The 14,957-nt window shown below is 43.3% G+C and overlaps 1 protein-coding gene across 5 annotated transcripts in view; it reads left to right on the top strand.

Annotated features, from left to right (window-relative positions):
- Positions 1 to 14,216, top strand: part of Rtkn2 (rhotekin 2) — a 73,311-nt gene extending 59,095 nt beyond the window's left edge. For all 5 annotated transcript variants that reach the window (XM_006256367.5, NM_001107625.2, XM_039098751.2 and 2 more), the window contains 3 exon segments: positions 3,350 to 3,512; positions 8,019 to 8,126; positions 9,535 to 14,216. In XM_006256367.5, the coding sequence (XP_006256429.1) occupies positions 3,350 to 3,512; positions 8,019 to 8,126; positions 9,535 to 10,067 (804 nt within the window). In that variant the 3' untranslated portion in view covers positions 10,068 to 14,216.
- The last annotated feature ends 741 nt before the right edge of the window (positions 14,217 to 14,957 follow it).

Here is a 14,957-nt window from a genome sequence, read left to right as displayed (position 1 = left end):
GAGGATCATAAATCTGGGTGCGGCAGTAGGCTTGTCTGGAAAGGGTGGAACACATTTTAATTCAAGGTGATAGAAGCCAAAAGGAAACTTCCCCACGACCTCAGAGTGTGTCTTTGCTGCAGAGTTGAGCCCTCGTGGCCTTTTCAGGGAGCTCTTCCTTCTTACTCCGCCGCTGTGCACAGGGACATCCTGAGAAGCAAAGTCAGAGCAAGCTGCCCATCAGCGTAATCCCAAGTCCGTCACAACCCGGAAGAGCTGCGTAGAAAGCGTCCTCAGAGACTGCAAGGACCGCGCATGCTTAGTGCTCTCAAACCAAACACTTTTTGGACGGTAGAAAGAGTAAAGCAGGAACCTGGGTCCCATCATCTGCTTCTCTTCTTGGAATGTCTGTGAGCGATGCGCTTGGGTTAGAGGCTGGTCCTGCGGTCTCATTCTTTTATTCCAAACCGTGCAGCCACTTCCTGGTGCTAGATACTAAGTGGTCCTTGAGATACAACAAATGCCGTGACCGGGTCATTTCCAGACTGTTCACTTTTGTGTCTTTTGAGGGGAGACATCGAGTATCTGTCCTTGCTGTGAGTCATAGAATATAGGTTCCAAAATTTATCCCGCTCTTTTCTCATGACTTCATCTTTGAGGAGGATAGAGGTGAGCCTGTTTTGATGTCACCAGTGCCACAAGCAGCTTGGGTGAACTCCAATAGATGACAAGCCACACTTGTGCTAATCTTTCTTTGACAGACAGTGTTTAAGTACAAATATTCCCCATTAGTTAGATTATTTGGGTGATAAGGTATAATTTAATCTAAATTCTGCATTTCATTTTCACTTATTACAAAAAGCAAACGAACAAGCAAGAGTATTTGACATATGCCATTCCTCATGAGACAGAGAAAGGCAGATCTCTCAGTTCATACCCAGCCTGGTCTACATAGTGAGTTCAGGCCAGCCAGATCTGCGTAGTGAGATCCTCTCTCAAAACAAACAAAAACCCTACCTTGGGATGTTTAAAACCTGTAACAATGCCTATGGGTCCTGTAGTTAATGGAGGATGTTATGTTCATCTACACTGTTGACTTGGATTTACTTAGGATATAAATGGTCTGCTTCCTCATTCAAGTCACTTCATTAGAAACAATACCTTGTTGAATGTGTAAACACTTATGTGCAAAGAATCCCATTTTCTTTACTTAGTTGAATCTATTTAATCCCATCTACAGGAGTAATCAGGAATTCGTGTTGAAGGGAAATTAGGTAGAAATAGTCAGATGCTCAAAATATTTATCTAAGCCCCCTCTCCCACTTGAATTCAACCTTCAGTTAGGATAAGAGCAGCATCCTGAAGATTTTTCTATAACTATATTATCCTCTGAAGTTGGTAATAAAACCATGTTTTAAAAGAGATGGGTCGGTTGTTGGTGTTTGGTTGATTGGTTGGTTGGATGATTGTTGGTTAGTTGATTGGTTGGTTGGATGATTGTTGGGTAGTTGATTGGTTAGTTAGATGATTGGGTAGTTGATTGGTTGGTTGGATGATTGGGTAGTTGTTTGGTGGTTGATTATTTAGGTAGTTGATTGGTTGGTGGTTGGTGGTTGATTGGTTGGGTAGGAAATTGACTGGTTATATGATTGGTTCTTGTTGGTTGGTGCTTGATTGGTTGGGTGTTGGTCAGTTGTTGGTTAGTTAGTGAATAGTCAGTGGTTGGCTAATTGGTTGGTTGCAGCTTTAAAGGCAGTCTTTTAGCTTTTTTTAATGTTGTATATATGATTACTTAACTCACAGTGATTACTTAATTCACAGTTTGTTGCCTGCAGGTAGGGATGTACAAAGACCTTGTCACTATAAAATCACTGTGTTGACCCTATGTCACACTGCAGTCTAGAGGCTGTCTACACTCACTGACTTCCCTGTAACCAGCAGTCAGACCCATCCCAAGATGACTGCCAGTCCTGACGTTTTTAATATTCTGGAAGTTCAAAGACACACAGCTGCTTTCTGCAGCAGATGTGTTCCCATGGATTCTGGAAGAATTAAATCCTATAGAAAATAATTCCCTATACAGTACTGATAGGATTTACCCATTCTTCAGGGAATAAAGTTTTCCTTCCAACCCCACCACTTCCCTGAAACTCACAACACAGTTGTTGCAAGTGTGTGTAGGTGTGGGCTGTCACTTTCTCCCCACTCCTAATCGGCGTCAGTAGCTACAGGCCATCGCATTCTGCACTGCAGAAAGGGTAACTGCCTCCTCCCTGTAAACTGGACTGTACTCACAGGGACCTTCCGGAGCGCCAGGTGTCTAAGTGGCACAGGCTAGAGTTGAGTTGTGCTCCTTTGAAGAGTACGTTCCCTATTTTTATATCAAATACAATAAGGTACACCATTAAAGTTTAACTATTTAAATGTTTTTATTTCCAATTTAAAACCAGTTTTTACTTTTTAAATACGTTTCTAAAAATGTATAAATGGCCTCTGTGGATCCCACTGTGTTTCCTTGGGACAGTGCTGCCCTTGGATGTTGGGAAACGAACCTTCTGTCCCAGATGCCATTCCTCCAACATCCTTCAGTCTAAGCCACCTGTCCTTGCTATTACTACTTAGCCGTCTGTGACTTGGGGACTGGCCTCTGCCTTCCAGCACCATGAATGTCACGGCATTGCCTTATCTGGTACCACTCAGAAAGGCGCTGAGATTTCTAACAGGGCTGAGACCATGGCTCCTGTGGTATACTGTTTCGTTCATTCTCCAAGGAATGGCTTGAACATTGGACTTCTACAATTCACCCAGATCTTGACCTGTGAGCATTACGAGTGAATGTGACATATGAAATGAATGTTATTGATGGAAACCTGTTTGTTGGTTTAAATAAAAGACTGTAACATTTCTACCACTTCAACCAATAACACTGTAATATGTATGACTATTTGAGTAAAAAGGGAACAGACTTGACTGATTCAGTTTTACGGCGGTTGCAAATGTAGTTGATATCTAACCACACTAAAGCAATGGCATGCTGCACTTGCTTTACCACAATTCTAAGATGTATTTAAGAGGCAGGAAACCAGGATCCTGATGGCAGCTATGTCCCAAGAACATATAATTTTGAACTTATCATATATATGTGTACAGTATACCCAAAACTCTCTTAACGAAAAGAAAAATGTTTCTTGAAGACATTCTAGATTGGAGTTTGAATGCTGAAAATCCTTCAAGTGACATATTTTAAATTTCAAACCATCAACGGTAAGATTACCCAGTTGGATAAATGCAGTAGCTGAGCAGTAAAAGGTCGTTTTGATCATTTCCGAACTCTTTTCTTAGAAACCACCAATTTTATCCTAATTTTTAGGAAACCAGGATCCAGGCCATGGAAAAGGATTCAAAGAAAATGCACTGCTTCTCCGTCCTCACCACGGCTGCTGGGCGAGCAGTGAGTCACATCTTTGCGGCTGACGGCCTAGGAGACTTTCAAGAATGGATGGACGCTTTCCGGCAGCACCGCTTTGATCTCAGTAAGTAGATATTTGCGTTCTCAAGCAGTGTGTTCATGTGACCTGGAAGGCCAGACACAGCCATCCAAATTCTAAAATAAAGAACTTACAGTGGGGATTTTTCTCATTTAAATTTCCTGAAAGCCATGGCCGAGTACCACGAACCTGTTCCAGATAATGATCATCTCCGAGGAGTCTCGTTTTTTAGTAACCTTCTTCTAACTGCAGGGCTGCTATGATACCATCTTGTGCTTCCTGCAGAGATGAGTTTTAGCCCCTTGAATGTCTGTCCCCATCTCAGTAACACAGCCTGGCTCCGTGCAGAAAATGCGTAAGGATCTCAGGTTTCCTCCTCCTTTCGTGGGAGCCTTGCTCACCGGTAGATTCTTGGCCACAGCGATACACAGAGCAACCTATGCATTCATTGTCTGTGATTTTGCTTTGGAAATGGGACTGTTGGTGACGGCTGCTTCTGAGCCAGCTAAGCCTCGTGTTAAGAGTCAGCCAGGATTTCACGTCGACAGAACGATACAGGCTCATGCCGTCGAGTCACTTGCAAGCAACAGTGATTTACGGACGCTGTAAAGAGGTGGCACCTGCTGCTATCCTGCAGGTCCCAGGCCTGCTCTGATGTGCAGTGGACGGCGGGATGGAGGTTGGGAAGTGGGCAAGGACAGGCACTGAGTGTGGAGATGGCTTGCCTCTCTTGAGGGAGGTAAATTACTCGACTCTATGCCAAAATGAGGAAAGGGAGACACAGAGAGGCCTGTGGTTTGTGTCATTGAACTAGGGGAGTCCTTTGAGGTGCTTTCCTCAAGCACCATCCTGAGGCACAGTCTAGGTTCTTCTCCAGGTTTAGGTTAGCTTAAGTTGCTGTGACCATGTAGGCAGGAGTGACCTCAGAACCAGCCTGTGTTCTATTACGTTGTTTCTCTGAGACTCACTATGTCCTGGCTCCTGCCCCAGCTTCCCAAGTGCTGACTTGGTAGGCATGCAGGAGTGGTGATGTAATAAAGACATGTAGCTCAGGCTAGCCTTGCCCTTGAGTCCTCTGGGATTACAAATGGCACTGCGTAGGCCTAGTCAAGAGCCTCCTCTCTTTTGCTGATTGCAGTTCGAATCTTGACTGCTTTCCTAGGCTCTCTGATTCAGACAGTCTGACTTCCAAAAAGCCACTTATTTTAAGAAATGATTCTTGGCAGTATATGCTTTATGTGGGCATAATAACAGAGAAGGTAGCAATTAAAGCACTAGTCCAGAACATTCTAGTACCAGTGGGACCAGAGGAGGACCCATTTCTAGGTAACTTCTCATGTATGTCACTTTGAAGCTAAACCCTTTTTTCTAACCAAGTTGTGCCAGTCTGCCATCTTTAGAATGCAGCTCCTCCTACATTTTATACTTTGTATGTCAACGAAGCACAGATGGAAGTCTTTATACTACCTGAACCATTACATTATATGTAGTACTATCATTATATATATATATATATATGTATATGTATATATATATATATAACCTAAACCATTCCATTACATTATATGTAGTACTATCATTTTCTTAACGTTTTTGTCATTTTTAAATTAACAGTCAGTTTGTGCCTCTCTATGTGTGTCTCTGTATCTGTGTGTATGTGTGCATCTAGGTATATGTGTAAGTGTGTCTGTCTGTCTGGTATGTGTGTGTGTCCATCTGTTTGTGTCTGTGTGAAGGGGCATATGTGTGTTTCTGGTGTATGTGTGTATGTCTGTGTGTCAGTGTATGTCCATCTGTTTGTGTCTGTGTGAATGGATATATGTGTAAGTGTGTCTGGTGTGTGTGTGTGTGTGTGTGTGTGCCCATCTGTTTGTGTCTGTGTGAAGGGGTATATGTGTAAGTGTGTCTGGTGTGTGTGTGTGCATGTGTGTGTGAATGTGTATGTGTGTGTGCGTGTGCATGTGTGCCTGTGTGTGGAATGTATATAATACAGCACATGTGTGCAGGTCAGAGCCCAGCCTATGGAAGTCAGCCCTCTTCTTCCTCCGTGTGGGTTCAGCATTGAGCCTATTTCCACTGAGCCACCTCATTCTAATTTTCTTATCAACAAGCGTGCCTTCCTCATCGTGGTTGAAGTACGGTGTGTAGTACAAAGTAGAAGAAGATAGCAAGAATGGAATAACATAAGAATAATTTAATATTTGGGTCAAATTTCAGTACTTAATTTCAGCCCAACTTATAAAGGGAAGCCTGGGAGAGTAAGCGAATAAGAATTCATGAGAAAGTGTTATTAAACATAGGTGTGCTTAGCCGTCATCGCCGTGGTCTGGAGGGTCGGGGCAAAGGGGATGCTGCCTTCCTGTTTGCGAGCTTATACAGGAGGTGTGGCCCCTGTTCTCTATTATAGCCAGTGGCTAGGAAGGATAGCGCAAAGAGAGCATGTTTGAACAAACTTGGATCATTATAGGTTTCCCCCCAAATATTTACTACAAATGCTGAGTTACGCGAATAGCTTAGCGTGAGACGTCATTGTGATAGGGAACACGGACAATAAGTAAATATCGTGACAGAGGCACTAGGATGCTAGCAGGTAGCAACGCTCACAAGCCTGAAAACCTCAGTTCCGTTCCGAGGGGCCCTGTGGAGGAAGGAGAGGACCAACTTCTGTAGGCTGCCCCCTGTGCCCACAGTAGTGCCATAGCATGAATGTGATTACATGCACACACACACTCACACACACACACTCTCACATACACACTCACACACACACTGTCACACATACTCTCACACACACTCACACACACTCTCATACACACACACTCACACATACACTCACACACACTCTCACATACACACTCACACACACACTCACACACTCGCACACACTGTCACACATACTCTCACACACACACTCACACACACTCTCATACACACACACTCACACACTCACACACACAGACACACACACAGACACACACATACACTCACACACACACTCACACACTCACATGCACACACTTGCATGCACACACACACACACAGACACACTCACACACACACTTGCATGCATACACGTGTGTCTAATAAGGCAGCATCGTGGGAAACATCTTTAATATTGAGCAGGTTATGTGAACACAGTAGATCGTACCTGATACCAGCCTCGCATTAGCGTATTAGCTGTCATGTATTTCTGTGTAAACAGACCTAGTCACTGCAGAATGTTTCAACTGTATAATCGCCTCTGGCATCAGGAGCACGTGGACGATGCAGGGTTGTGTTCCCCACCTGGCATGGCTAATATCCTGTTTCTAGTGCAGCCATGTAGCACTTTATCTTAAGATCCCCCGTGCAGAAATCATCTCTTCCCAGCATGGTACGTCCTGGAGCCCAAAGGAGAAATACTGGCCCAGTTAGAACGAAGCATCATTTTTTTCATTAAATACTATGTTTCCCCAACCGCAACAAAGAAGGCAAAAAAAAAAAAAAAAAAAAAAAGCTCTTACATATTTATCTAAAATAAAGGGGGTGGGGGGGTGCCAGTTCCAGCTTGTGGATTCAGACCCTGAGAGGAACCTCTACAGCTGTGTCCTGGGGCCTTACTTCCTGTTGGTTTGCCGTGTGGTAATCAGCATCATAATAAAATGCCCTGAAAGGCTTTTGATGTGTCTTAACTAGTTATGGTAATGGATTCAAAATGCAGGCATTTATCGCAGTGCGCCACGACTACAAAATGAATATGTAATAAACACAAAATGTCTTTCAAATTCCTAAGCCACGGAAAACTAGCATGTTGGACAGATCAAATATGTGTATTCAGACCGCTGAAACAAGGGAAGGAAGTGTTAACCTTAGAAGGTGTCTGATGTGTCGTCCCCACTTTTCTAGTGATGCGGGCCTGCGTGCTTTCTATGATGTCACTGGATAGACACATGGTGTTGTGTCTCGGGAACTCAGCAAATGCCTATCTTTTTTTAGCTGTAGAGGAGAACTGAGTCCCAAAACCTCAAGGTTTGAGTAAGTAAAACAGCGATGACTATTAAACAATTCTCATTTCTCAATTGGAAACTGAACTCAAAGATGTCTGAGGACTTGGATTCTGTATTTCTTCCTCGGTCTGACAGCTGGATTTCAGTGAGGATTTGCCTTTCAAACATCTGAAACACTGGATGTCTTTCTCTACAGTGGAAAAGAAAAGCTGTGTACTCTCCTTTCGATGTGAATATGAAATTTAATGTGATTGTTGATGGTTTCATGTGGTGAGGTACCGGCTGACCTCAGGATCTCGATGTCTACCCAGAACTGGTTTCTCGTTTGTTTGGTTGGTTTTTAAATGAATCACCCATGCAGAGTCGGCTTTGGAAACTGGATTGTACTGGGTTTTTATGTGGGCTTCTTGAAAGCTTGGCTTTATTGATAAACTGTTAATTTTCTAACACACACCTATACACATGCGGGCACGCACGCGCACAAAGGACTGATATTGGGAGAAAATGAAATATATAGCCTCACATTTATCTTTCAAACTAACCTGCCCCTTCCTTTCTCTCTTAGGCCACTGGAAGCATTGTTGTGAAGAACTTATGAGAATTGAGATTATGTCACCACGGAAACCACCTTTGTTCCTGGCAAAGGAGGCGACTTCAGTGTATCACGATATGAGTAAGTGGGCGGGGCTTGCCGCTTCCGAGCCATAGAGTGACCGAAAGGCAACCTCGTCCACACCCCAGCCGCTTATTGACATTAAAATACTAAAAATTCTCAGGGCACAGTCAAATTGAATTTAAAAAAAAAAAAAAGGAGAGAAAGAGAGGCTATGATTATAGACTGAGGAGCTCATGTTTAATAGATGAATTAATACAAAATTAATGAGCGTGTATTTTTCATAGTTTGAATGCTCATGATTAAGCCAAAAAAAAAAAAAAAAAAAACCTCCAGGCTTTAAAGAATAAAGTCCTCAGCTCATGGGACTCAGAAAGTATGGACATGCAGACTCTAAGATGTAATCACGTTCAGTTGGTGTTCTCTGTTTTATCAAGTGGCTTTTGCTGTTGTTTGTCTGTTTGTATGACCAATAGGGAAATATTAATGAAGGAAGCATTCACCTCTGGTCAGAAATAACTAGTTAAGTCTAATTCAAACATTGGTCTTTCTAGAGTTTCTGTTTCACTTTCCCACCCCTTGAAAGGTGTTAATCCTGTGGGGTGGCCTCCCCCATAGTGCTGGGATCAAGCACATCCGGACAGTAGTGCTGGACTCTATCTGCCAATACACTTGCAAGGCTGTGTGCACGCGCATGTGTAAGTGTGTGCATTCACAGTCTTAGATTCCTTTAAAACATCAGAGACACGAAGCAGGAAACATTGGTCTCCGTTTTCTTACTTTTCTCAAGGGAAATTTTACCCAGCATCCTTAACACCGAAGTTAGTGCGAGGGTTTGGGACTCCTGCCCTGGGGTGTTGGAGGATTTTGTCTGTTTGCTTTTCCTTTTGTCTTTTATCCTCAGCAGAAAGGTCAAGGTCTGTAGGGAAACCTGCTGGCTCCTTACCCCCATCCCCTTTTACATAGGGAGCTTCCTAGTAGGCAAAGGAAGAGTTTGAGTCTAGGAAAAGTTACCGCATAATAAACAGTTAAGCTAAGAGTTCAAGAAGCGCTAGGATGTGTCTGTCCACCAGTACTGTGTGTGTGTGAATGCTATGCATTTCCCCTATACTGCATATGTTGAATATATGATGTCTAATGTATAAGTATGATAATGAGAGCCTTGCTTGGGGACTCTTTTGATAGGCTTACTTTTATAAATCAGTGTTTTTATTATACATCCTGCTCCCAAGTTTTTAATGGTCACTATAGGTAGAATATTGATTTGGAAAATAAGATCTTATTTGGGGGCTGGGGATTTAGCTCAGTGGTAGAGCGCTTACCTAGGAAGCGCAAGGCCCTGGGTTCGGTCCCCAGCTCCGAAAAAAAAAGGACCAAAGAAAAAAAAAAAAAGATCTTATTTGGATAAAGTACATATGGTCATTGGATTTTTTTTCCCCCATAAAGTCTCTTCTTAAAATTATTACAGGCATTGATTCACCTGTGAAACTCGAAAGCGTGACGGACATAATACAAAAAAAAATCGGAGAGACCAATGGACAGTTCCTCATTGGTCGGGAGGAGGAATCCACAACACCCCCGTGGGCCTCAGTGTTTGATGGCAGCCATGAGATGGTCATCCAGAAGAAAGTCTTGTCCCCAGCAGGCAAACCAGCACCGGATGGGAAAAGGAAAAAGAGACGTGCTCCCCTCCCTCCTATGGATCAGCCTCCCTTCAGTGTAAAGACACAAGGTAGCATGGGTCAGTCCAAGGACAGCGAAGCCCAGGTCGGTGTCTCTGGGGCCCCATCTTCAGATCGCAGACTGTCACCGCCTACGCATCACCTCCAGAAACCGGTGGCTGCCCCTCGCAAACTTCTCCCCACCAGGAAAAGCAGTTCAGAGGACAGCGGGCCCACAGATGCTAAAACCAGTTTGGACGGGAAGCCAGTGCCAGCTCCAAGGCAGAAATCCATCAGAGACATTCTGGACCCTCGATCGTGGCTCCAAGCACAAGTGTAGGAAGCCTGTACTGTGTAAATCCAGCTGTAAGGCTCGGTCAGAGGCATTGTGAGTGTAATGTTAGATAATTGTAGAGGTAAAGACCAGAGCAGTTTCCGGAAGCCATTAATAAGTGGTTAGATACAGAAAAGCACCTTTAAATAGAGAATTGGATTTCCCCTTTACTTCTCCTTTCCAGAATATCAATGGTTTCTCCCCACGGAACAAAAGAGGAAATTTCTAGACAATATCTTACTCGTTGGAAGGGTTAATTTATTCCTAATTTTGTAGCAGGCAGTGGACAGGCAGCAGGCATTAAAAGCATTGATTTTTTTTTGGGGGGGGGGTAAAATGTCTTCAATACAAGCCACATTCTCATTGTGAGAACTTTAATACTTAACGGAGTGCTTCAAAGGTTTTACTCAAACCACAAATTACAGAATCCACCCAAGGAAATGTGTCCGGTCAGCTTTCTGGGATTCTCATCTAACAGTCCTCTGGATCCCTCCCCTCTGTTGTTTAACTCAATGATCTATAGGGTTGACCTTTTTAAATTCCTGGGATACATTTTCGAATATTAAACCCTTTATCTTTAAAGGGAATTTGTAATCTGCTATTCAAAGTCATTTCTTTGATGAGCCCTGAAATCCTGTTGACTTCACCGCTTGCAGTGAGGCCCACCCTTCTTAGGGAGTGAAGTGGATGTGAAATGTCCCCCTTCGTCCTGCTTGCCATAGGATGCTAATCTCCGTTTGTGGCCTCTGGAATTCAGGGAGACAAGTCGCTGACTAATGCCTTAAATTTTTACTTAATACTTTAAAAGCAGATGGCAGATTCAAAAAATTATCAGGAAGGTTGACCGCAGTAATCTTCAGAATTAATCCTTTTTCAATTTTTTAATTAGATTTTCCTTTTTTTTTTTTTTTTTGAGTAAGGACTGATGTCTGTTATTGATATTGTCTGATATTGTGTTACTGATATTCATTCAGTAATCACATTGGCGTCATTTCCATAGGAGGTAATTTCCATAGCAACTAATCACAGTGACCCAAACAGGATTATAAATTGAATGGGGGGATAAATAGCAAGAGGATGAATATCTTAAACGGACAAAAAGAAAAATCCACTTTTTATAATAACCCCTTTTGTAAACAAGAGTAGCGGAACAGTTTTAAAATGTCATCAGAATTTCCAAGCAAACTTCCCAGAGGGTATTTGCACCAGTTCTGAAAAGTCCAGGACCTCCCACGCCCTAACGGGTACCATAATCCATCACGCTGAAGGAATGAGTTCTGTCAATCTGGATGGGAACTACGCCCACGTAAAATGGCCAACCGAGGTATTGATGGGACCAACCATTCACCGTTTTTAGATAGCAGAGGGGAATAGTTCGTCTGTCTGTTGCTTGCCCAGGAACCCCCAGTAAAAAGGGGAACCCGGGTCCAGTGACACACAGCCCTTGTGAAGGTCGAGACTCCTACGCCCATGGAAACCCGAAGAATAGATGGGTGTGGTTTTGTTTTTGTTTTAATCTAACTGAAAGGGTCTGGGAAGTTTTGGTGGTAATTACCATTTCTTTGCTTTCTTTTTATACTTATTTTATGTATATGAGTACACTGTGGCTGTCTTCAGACACACCAGAAGAGGGCATCAGATCCTACCATGTGGGTACTGGGACTTGAACTCAGCACCTCTGGAAGAGCAGTCTCTTAGCCGCTCAGCCAGCTCTCCAGCCCCAGTAATTGCCCTTTCAATACATCAAAGTACGTTGTTTTATTGCTTAAAAAATGCCTCTGTTAGCCCTTGGCGACATCTTCAACAATTCTTATGAACTGTTGATGGAACCTCTTTTTTGTTTGTTTGTCTAAGTTAGAAAGTGCTGCTGGCAAAATTGTTTCTGATCCCTGGCACCCAAGTGCCCCTACCTCGAGCCCCTGTGCCCCTCACTTGCTGCGTTCCTCTATTCAAGCCTTCCGATTTCTTGTACAAATTACAGCTGGAAGAATTTAAGGTGTGTGCGTGCGTGCATGCATGCGTGTGTGCCTGTGCCTGTGCCTGTGCCTGTGCCTGTGCCTGTGCCTGTGCCTGTGCCTGTGTCTCTTCCTGGAAACATTCTGAAGGAGTTGTGTTCTTAGCAGGCAGCTTTGAACCATGTCTGAAATCAGCCTCCTTCCTTCTTGGTGGGTGAAATTCTGCCCAATCCCCACCAGTTAAAGGAGGTCCCCCTCTGTACCACTCTGCTCATCAAATACTAGGCCACACTCGCCCTACACAACAAAAGAGAAGCTGTCCTCTCTTTTACTCCTCCCTCCTAACTCTTCCCACCTTCCTTCCTCCTCTTCTCTCATTCCGTCACAACTTAAAAGTGCTGAGATACTGACTGGTGGAGGGATGCATCACGTGATAGAAGAGGTGCGGCAGCTTCGTGTGTGTCCTTCCGATTCGTTTCTTTGCTATCAGATCTTGATAACATTATAATTGGAGGAACTTAATTATGGTGCTTTCGAGGATGCAAAGATAACGTCTTGGGCAGTTGCATCTACATCTCAAGGTCTGTGCTATAAATTACACAAATTATAAAATAAGTTTCCTTATTTTGACATCTTTCGAAGAGGAAGAACACCCTTTTAAACATAAATACGCACATCTCAAGGTAAAATCCACCAAAACACCAAACATGGATCTCACCACTCCATAAACAACTTTTAAACAGATATGGCTACGTGTGTGGAAAACTATACATTCCTTACCAATATTTGTCCCTGCCTTTTAGGAGAAAATGTCCCTCACCTAGCACTGTTCATTAAAAATCAGTAGGAGCTTAGAGACCACCAGTGCAAGGTAGGCAGGCCATGCTGGCCAGTCTTCCTTTCAGGTACCTCAGACCTACTGTGAAGTTAATTAATTCAGTTCAAAATGAAATTATAGGGGCATTTGGTGGAGTTTGTATTCAGTGGCCATTTAAATGCAATCGCCTGTACAACTCAGCAGGGGCAGCCATGTTAGAGATGCAGCAGATGCGGGGGCGGGGGGGTAGGTACAGGTGTGCTTCTTGTGGTGAATTGTATCTCCTGACCAGAACTTTCCAGAACTCACGGATACACTCAAGAGGGAGTTGGTGGGTAGCAGTTAAGGTGCAATTAATGACCATTTGCATTCTGGCAGTTGTCTTCTCCGCCCTGTTATGTTTCAATAGCATTTCTAGACAGGCGGGGGGGGGGGGTGCTTCCCTTTAGTCTCAGTGGCAGGGAGGCAGAGGCAGGCAGATCTCTGAGTTCGAGGCCAGCCTGCTCTATGGACTGAGTTCCAGGATAGCTACACTAAGAAACCCTGTCTTGAAAAACCAAAAGGAAAAAGCATTTCTATTTTAAATTTTTTATCGAGATATTTCTCTCTCTCTTTCTCTCTCTCTCTCTCTCTCTCTCTCTCTCTCTCTCTCTCTCTCTGTGTGTGTATGTGTATGTGCGTGCATGTACATGCATGCAAACATGTGCGCCCATGGAGGCCAGAAGAGGTCCTTGGACCTCGTGGAACCGAATCACAGGTGAGCCTCTCTCAGTATGGCTGCGAAAGAACTCCTGCGGGAAGAGCAAGTTCTCGTAACGTCTGTACCATCATCTATCCAGCCCAAAACGTGTGTTAACTACTTTGTTATTGTTAATAACAGTTCCACGAACACTGTTGTTATACATTGTGTATCTCATCAACCCTGGGTGAAAATAGCACTTTTGAGTTTTTTTTAAATGGACTTTTTTTTTCTTTTTAAAACGTTATTTATTTGTTTACGTATTAGCTGTATGTGTCTCCGACCACAAAGGAAGCCAGGTGACAACCTGCGGGAGTCAGTTCTCTCAGTTCTCTCCTTCTATCAAGTGGGTCCTTCCAATGGAACCCAATTCCTGTGTTTAGTGGCAAGCGTCTTTATCCACTGAGCCATCGGCCAGCCCCCATCTTTGACTTTTTAAATGGCAGAATTTCATTTGAAAGTAGATTGTATTCTTTTTCTAACTTGTTGAACTGTGTTCCTTTAACCATATGTGGATCAAATGTTTGGATTAAAAAATAGTACTTCTATCAGACTTTTTGTTAATGATCAAAGGTACTTGAGTGTAATCTAAGTCACATAATTAAAACCTGTGTAGTAATTAAAGGACTTGATTCGTGAAGACATTTTCTAGCATGTTCTCTGGGGTTCTCCTTCTGGGCTGACCTGGTAGGGATGAATGGACAGTTAGCTTTAGAGGGAAAATCACAGTCAGGTATTAGGAAGCTCAACATCCGGGCAACTTGGTGTCCTTCATGGTTGAACATTTGCATGGAATCCTAGGCAGAGCCTGTGACCCCCAAAAGCCTTTGAGGTTACCCAGCTTTTAGGTTATCAAGCCAGGAATTCCCCTGCCTGTGAGTCACAAGCCACAAGGACATACCCTGCATCAATTCTCCCTCATACTTAATTTATTCTCTTGGAGCACATCAAGGAGAGAAGTGGCAACCCTTCCTTGAATCCCTCATTTCCTGATTTTATTTCTAAGGGTGTTGTCAGGTATTGTATTTTACATTTCTTTCCAAAAGAAAAAATTTCCATTTCTCTTGGGAGAGAGGATAACCAATTAGTGGGTGTGGATAAAAACACCTTAAGGTTGAGTGAATTAAGAAAAATACTGTTACAGAAATGTTTGAAAGCCTTTCTTTTTTTCCTTTGTGCGTATAGGAGAAGGGGCTGATCCTGGCATGCTTAACAATTAAGCGAGATCATGCAGAAAATTACGGTTTCAACGGGTAGCAATTTGCTTTCAGGAAACCTGGTCATCTCTTACCTAGACGACTAAAGGAGAGGTCACTTGAAAAGACAGCGTCTACTTGTAATTTTGTCAGGCCTCAAACATGTTTCAGAACACTAAAGTAAATTCC

The sequence above is a fragment of the Rattus norvegicus genome, chromosome 20, assembly GCF_036323735.1.
Source record: "Rattus norvegicus strain BN/NHsdMcwi chromosome 20, GRCr8, whole genome shotgun sequence".
In the NCBI taxonomy this organism is placed as follows: domain Eukaryota; kingdom Metazoa; phylum Chordata; class Mammalia; order Rodentia; family Muridae; genus Rattus; species Rattus norvegicus.
The sequence above is the reverse complement of the archived record's forward strand: the minus strand, read 5'-3'. Positions and strand labels throughout refer to the sequence as shown.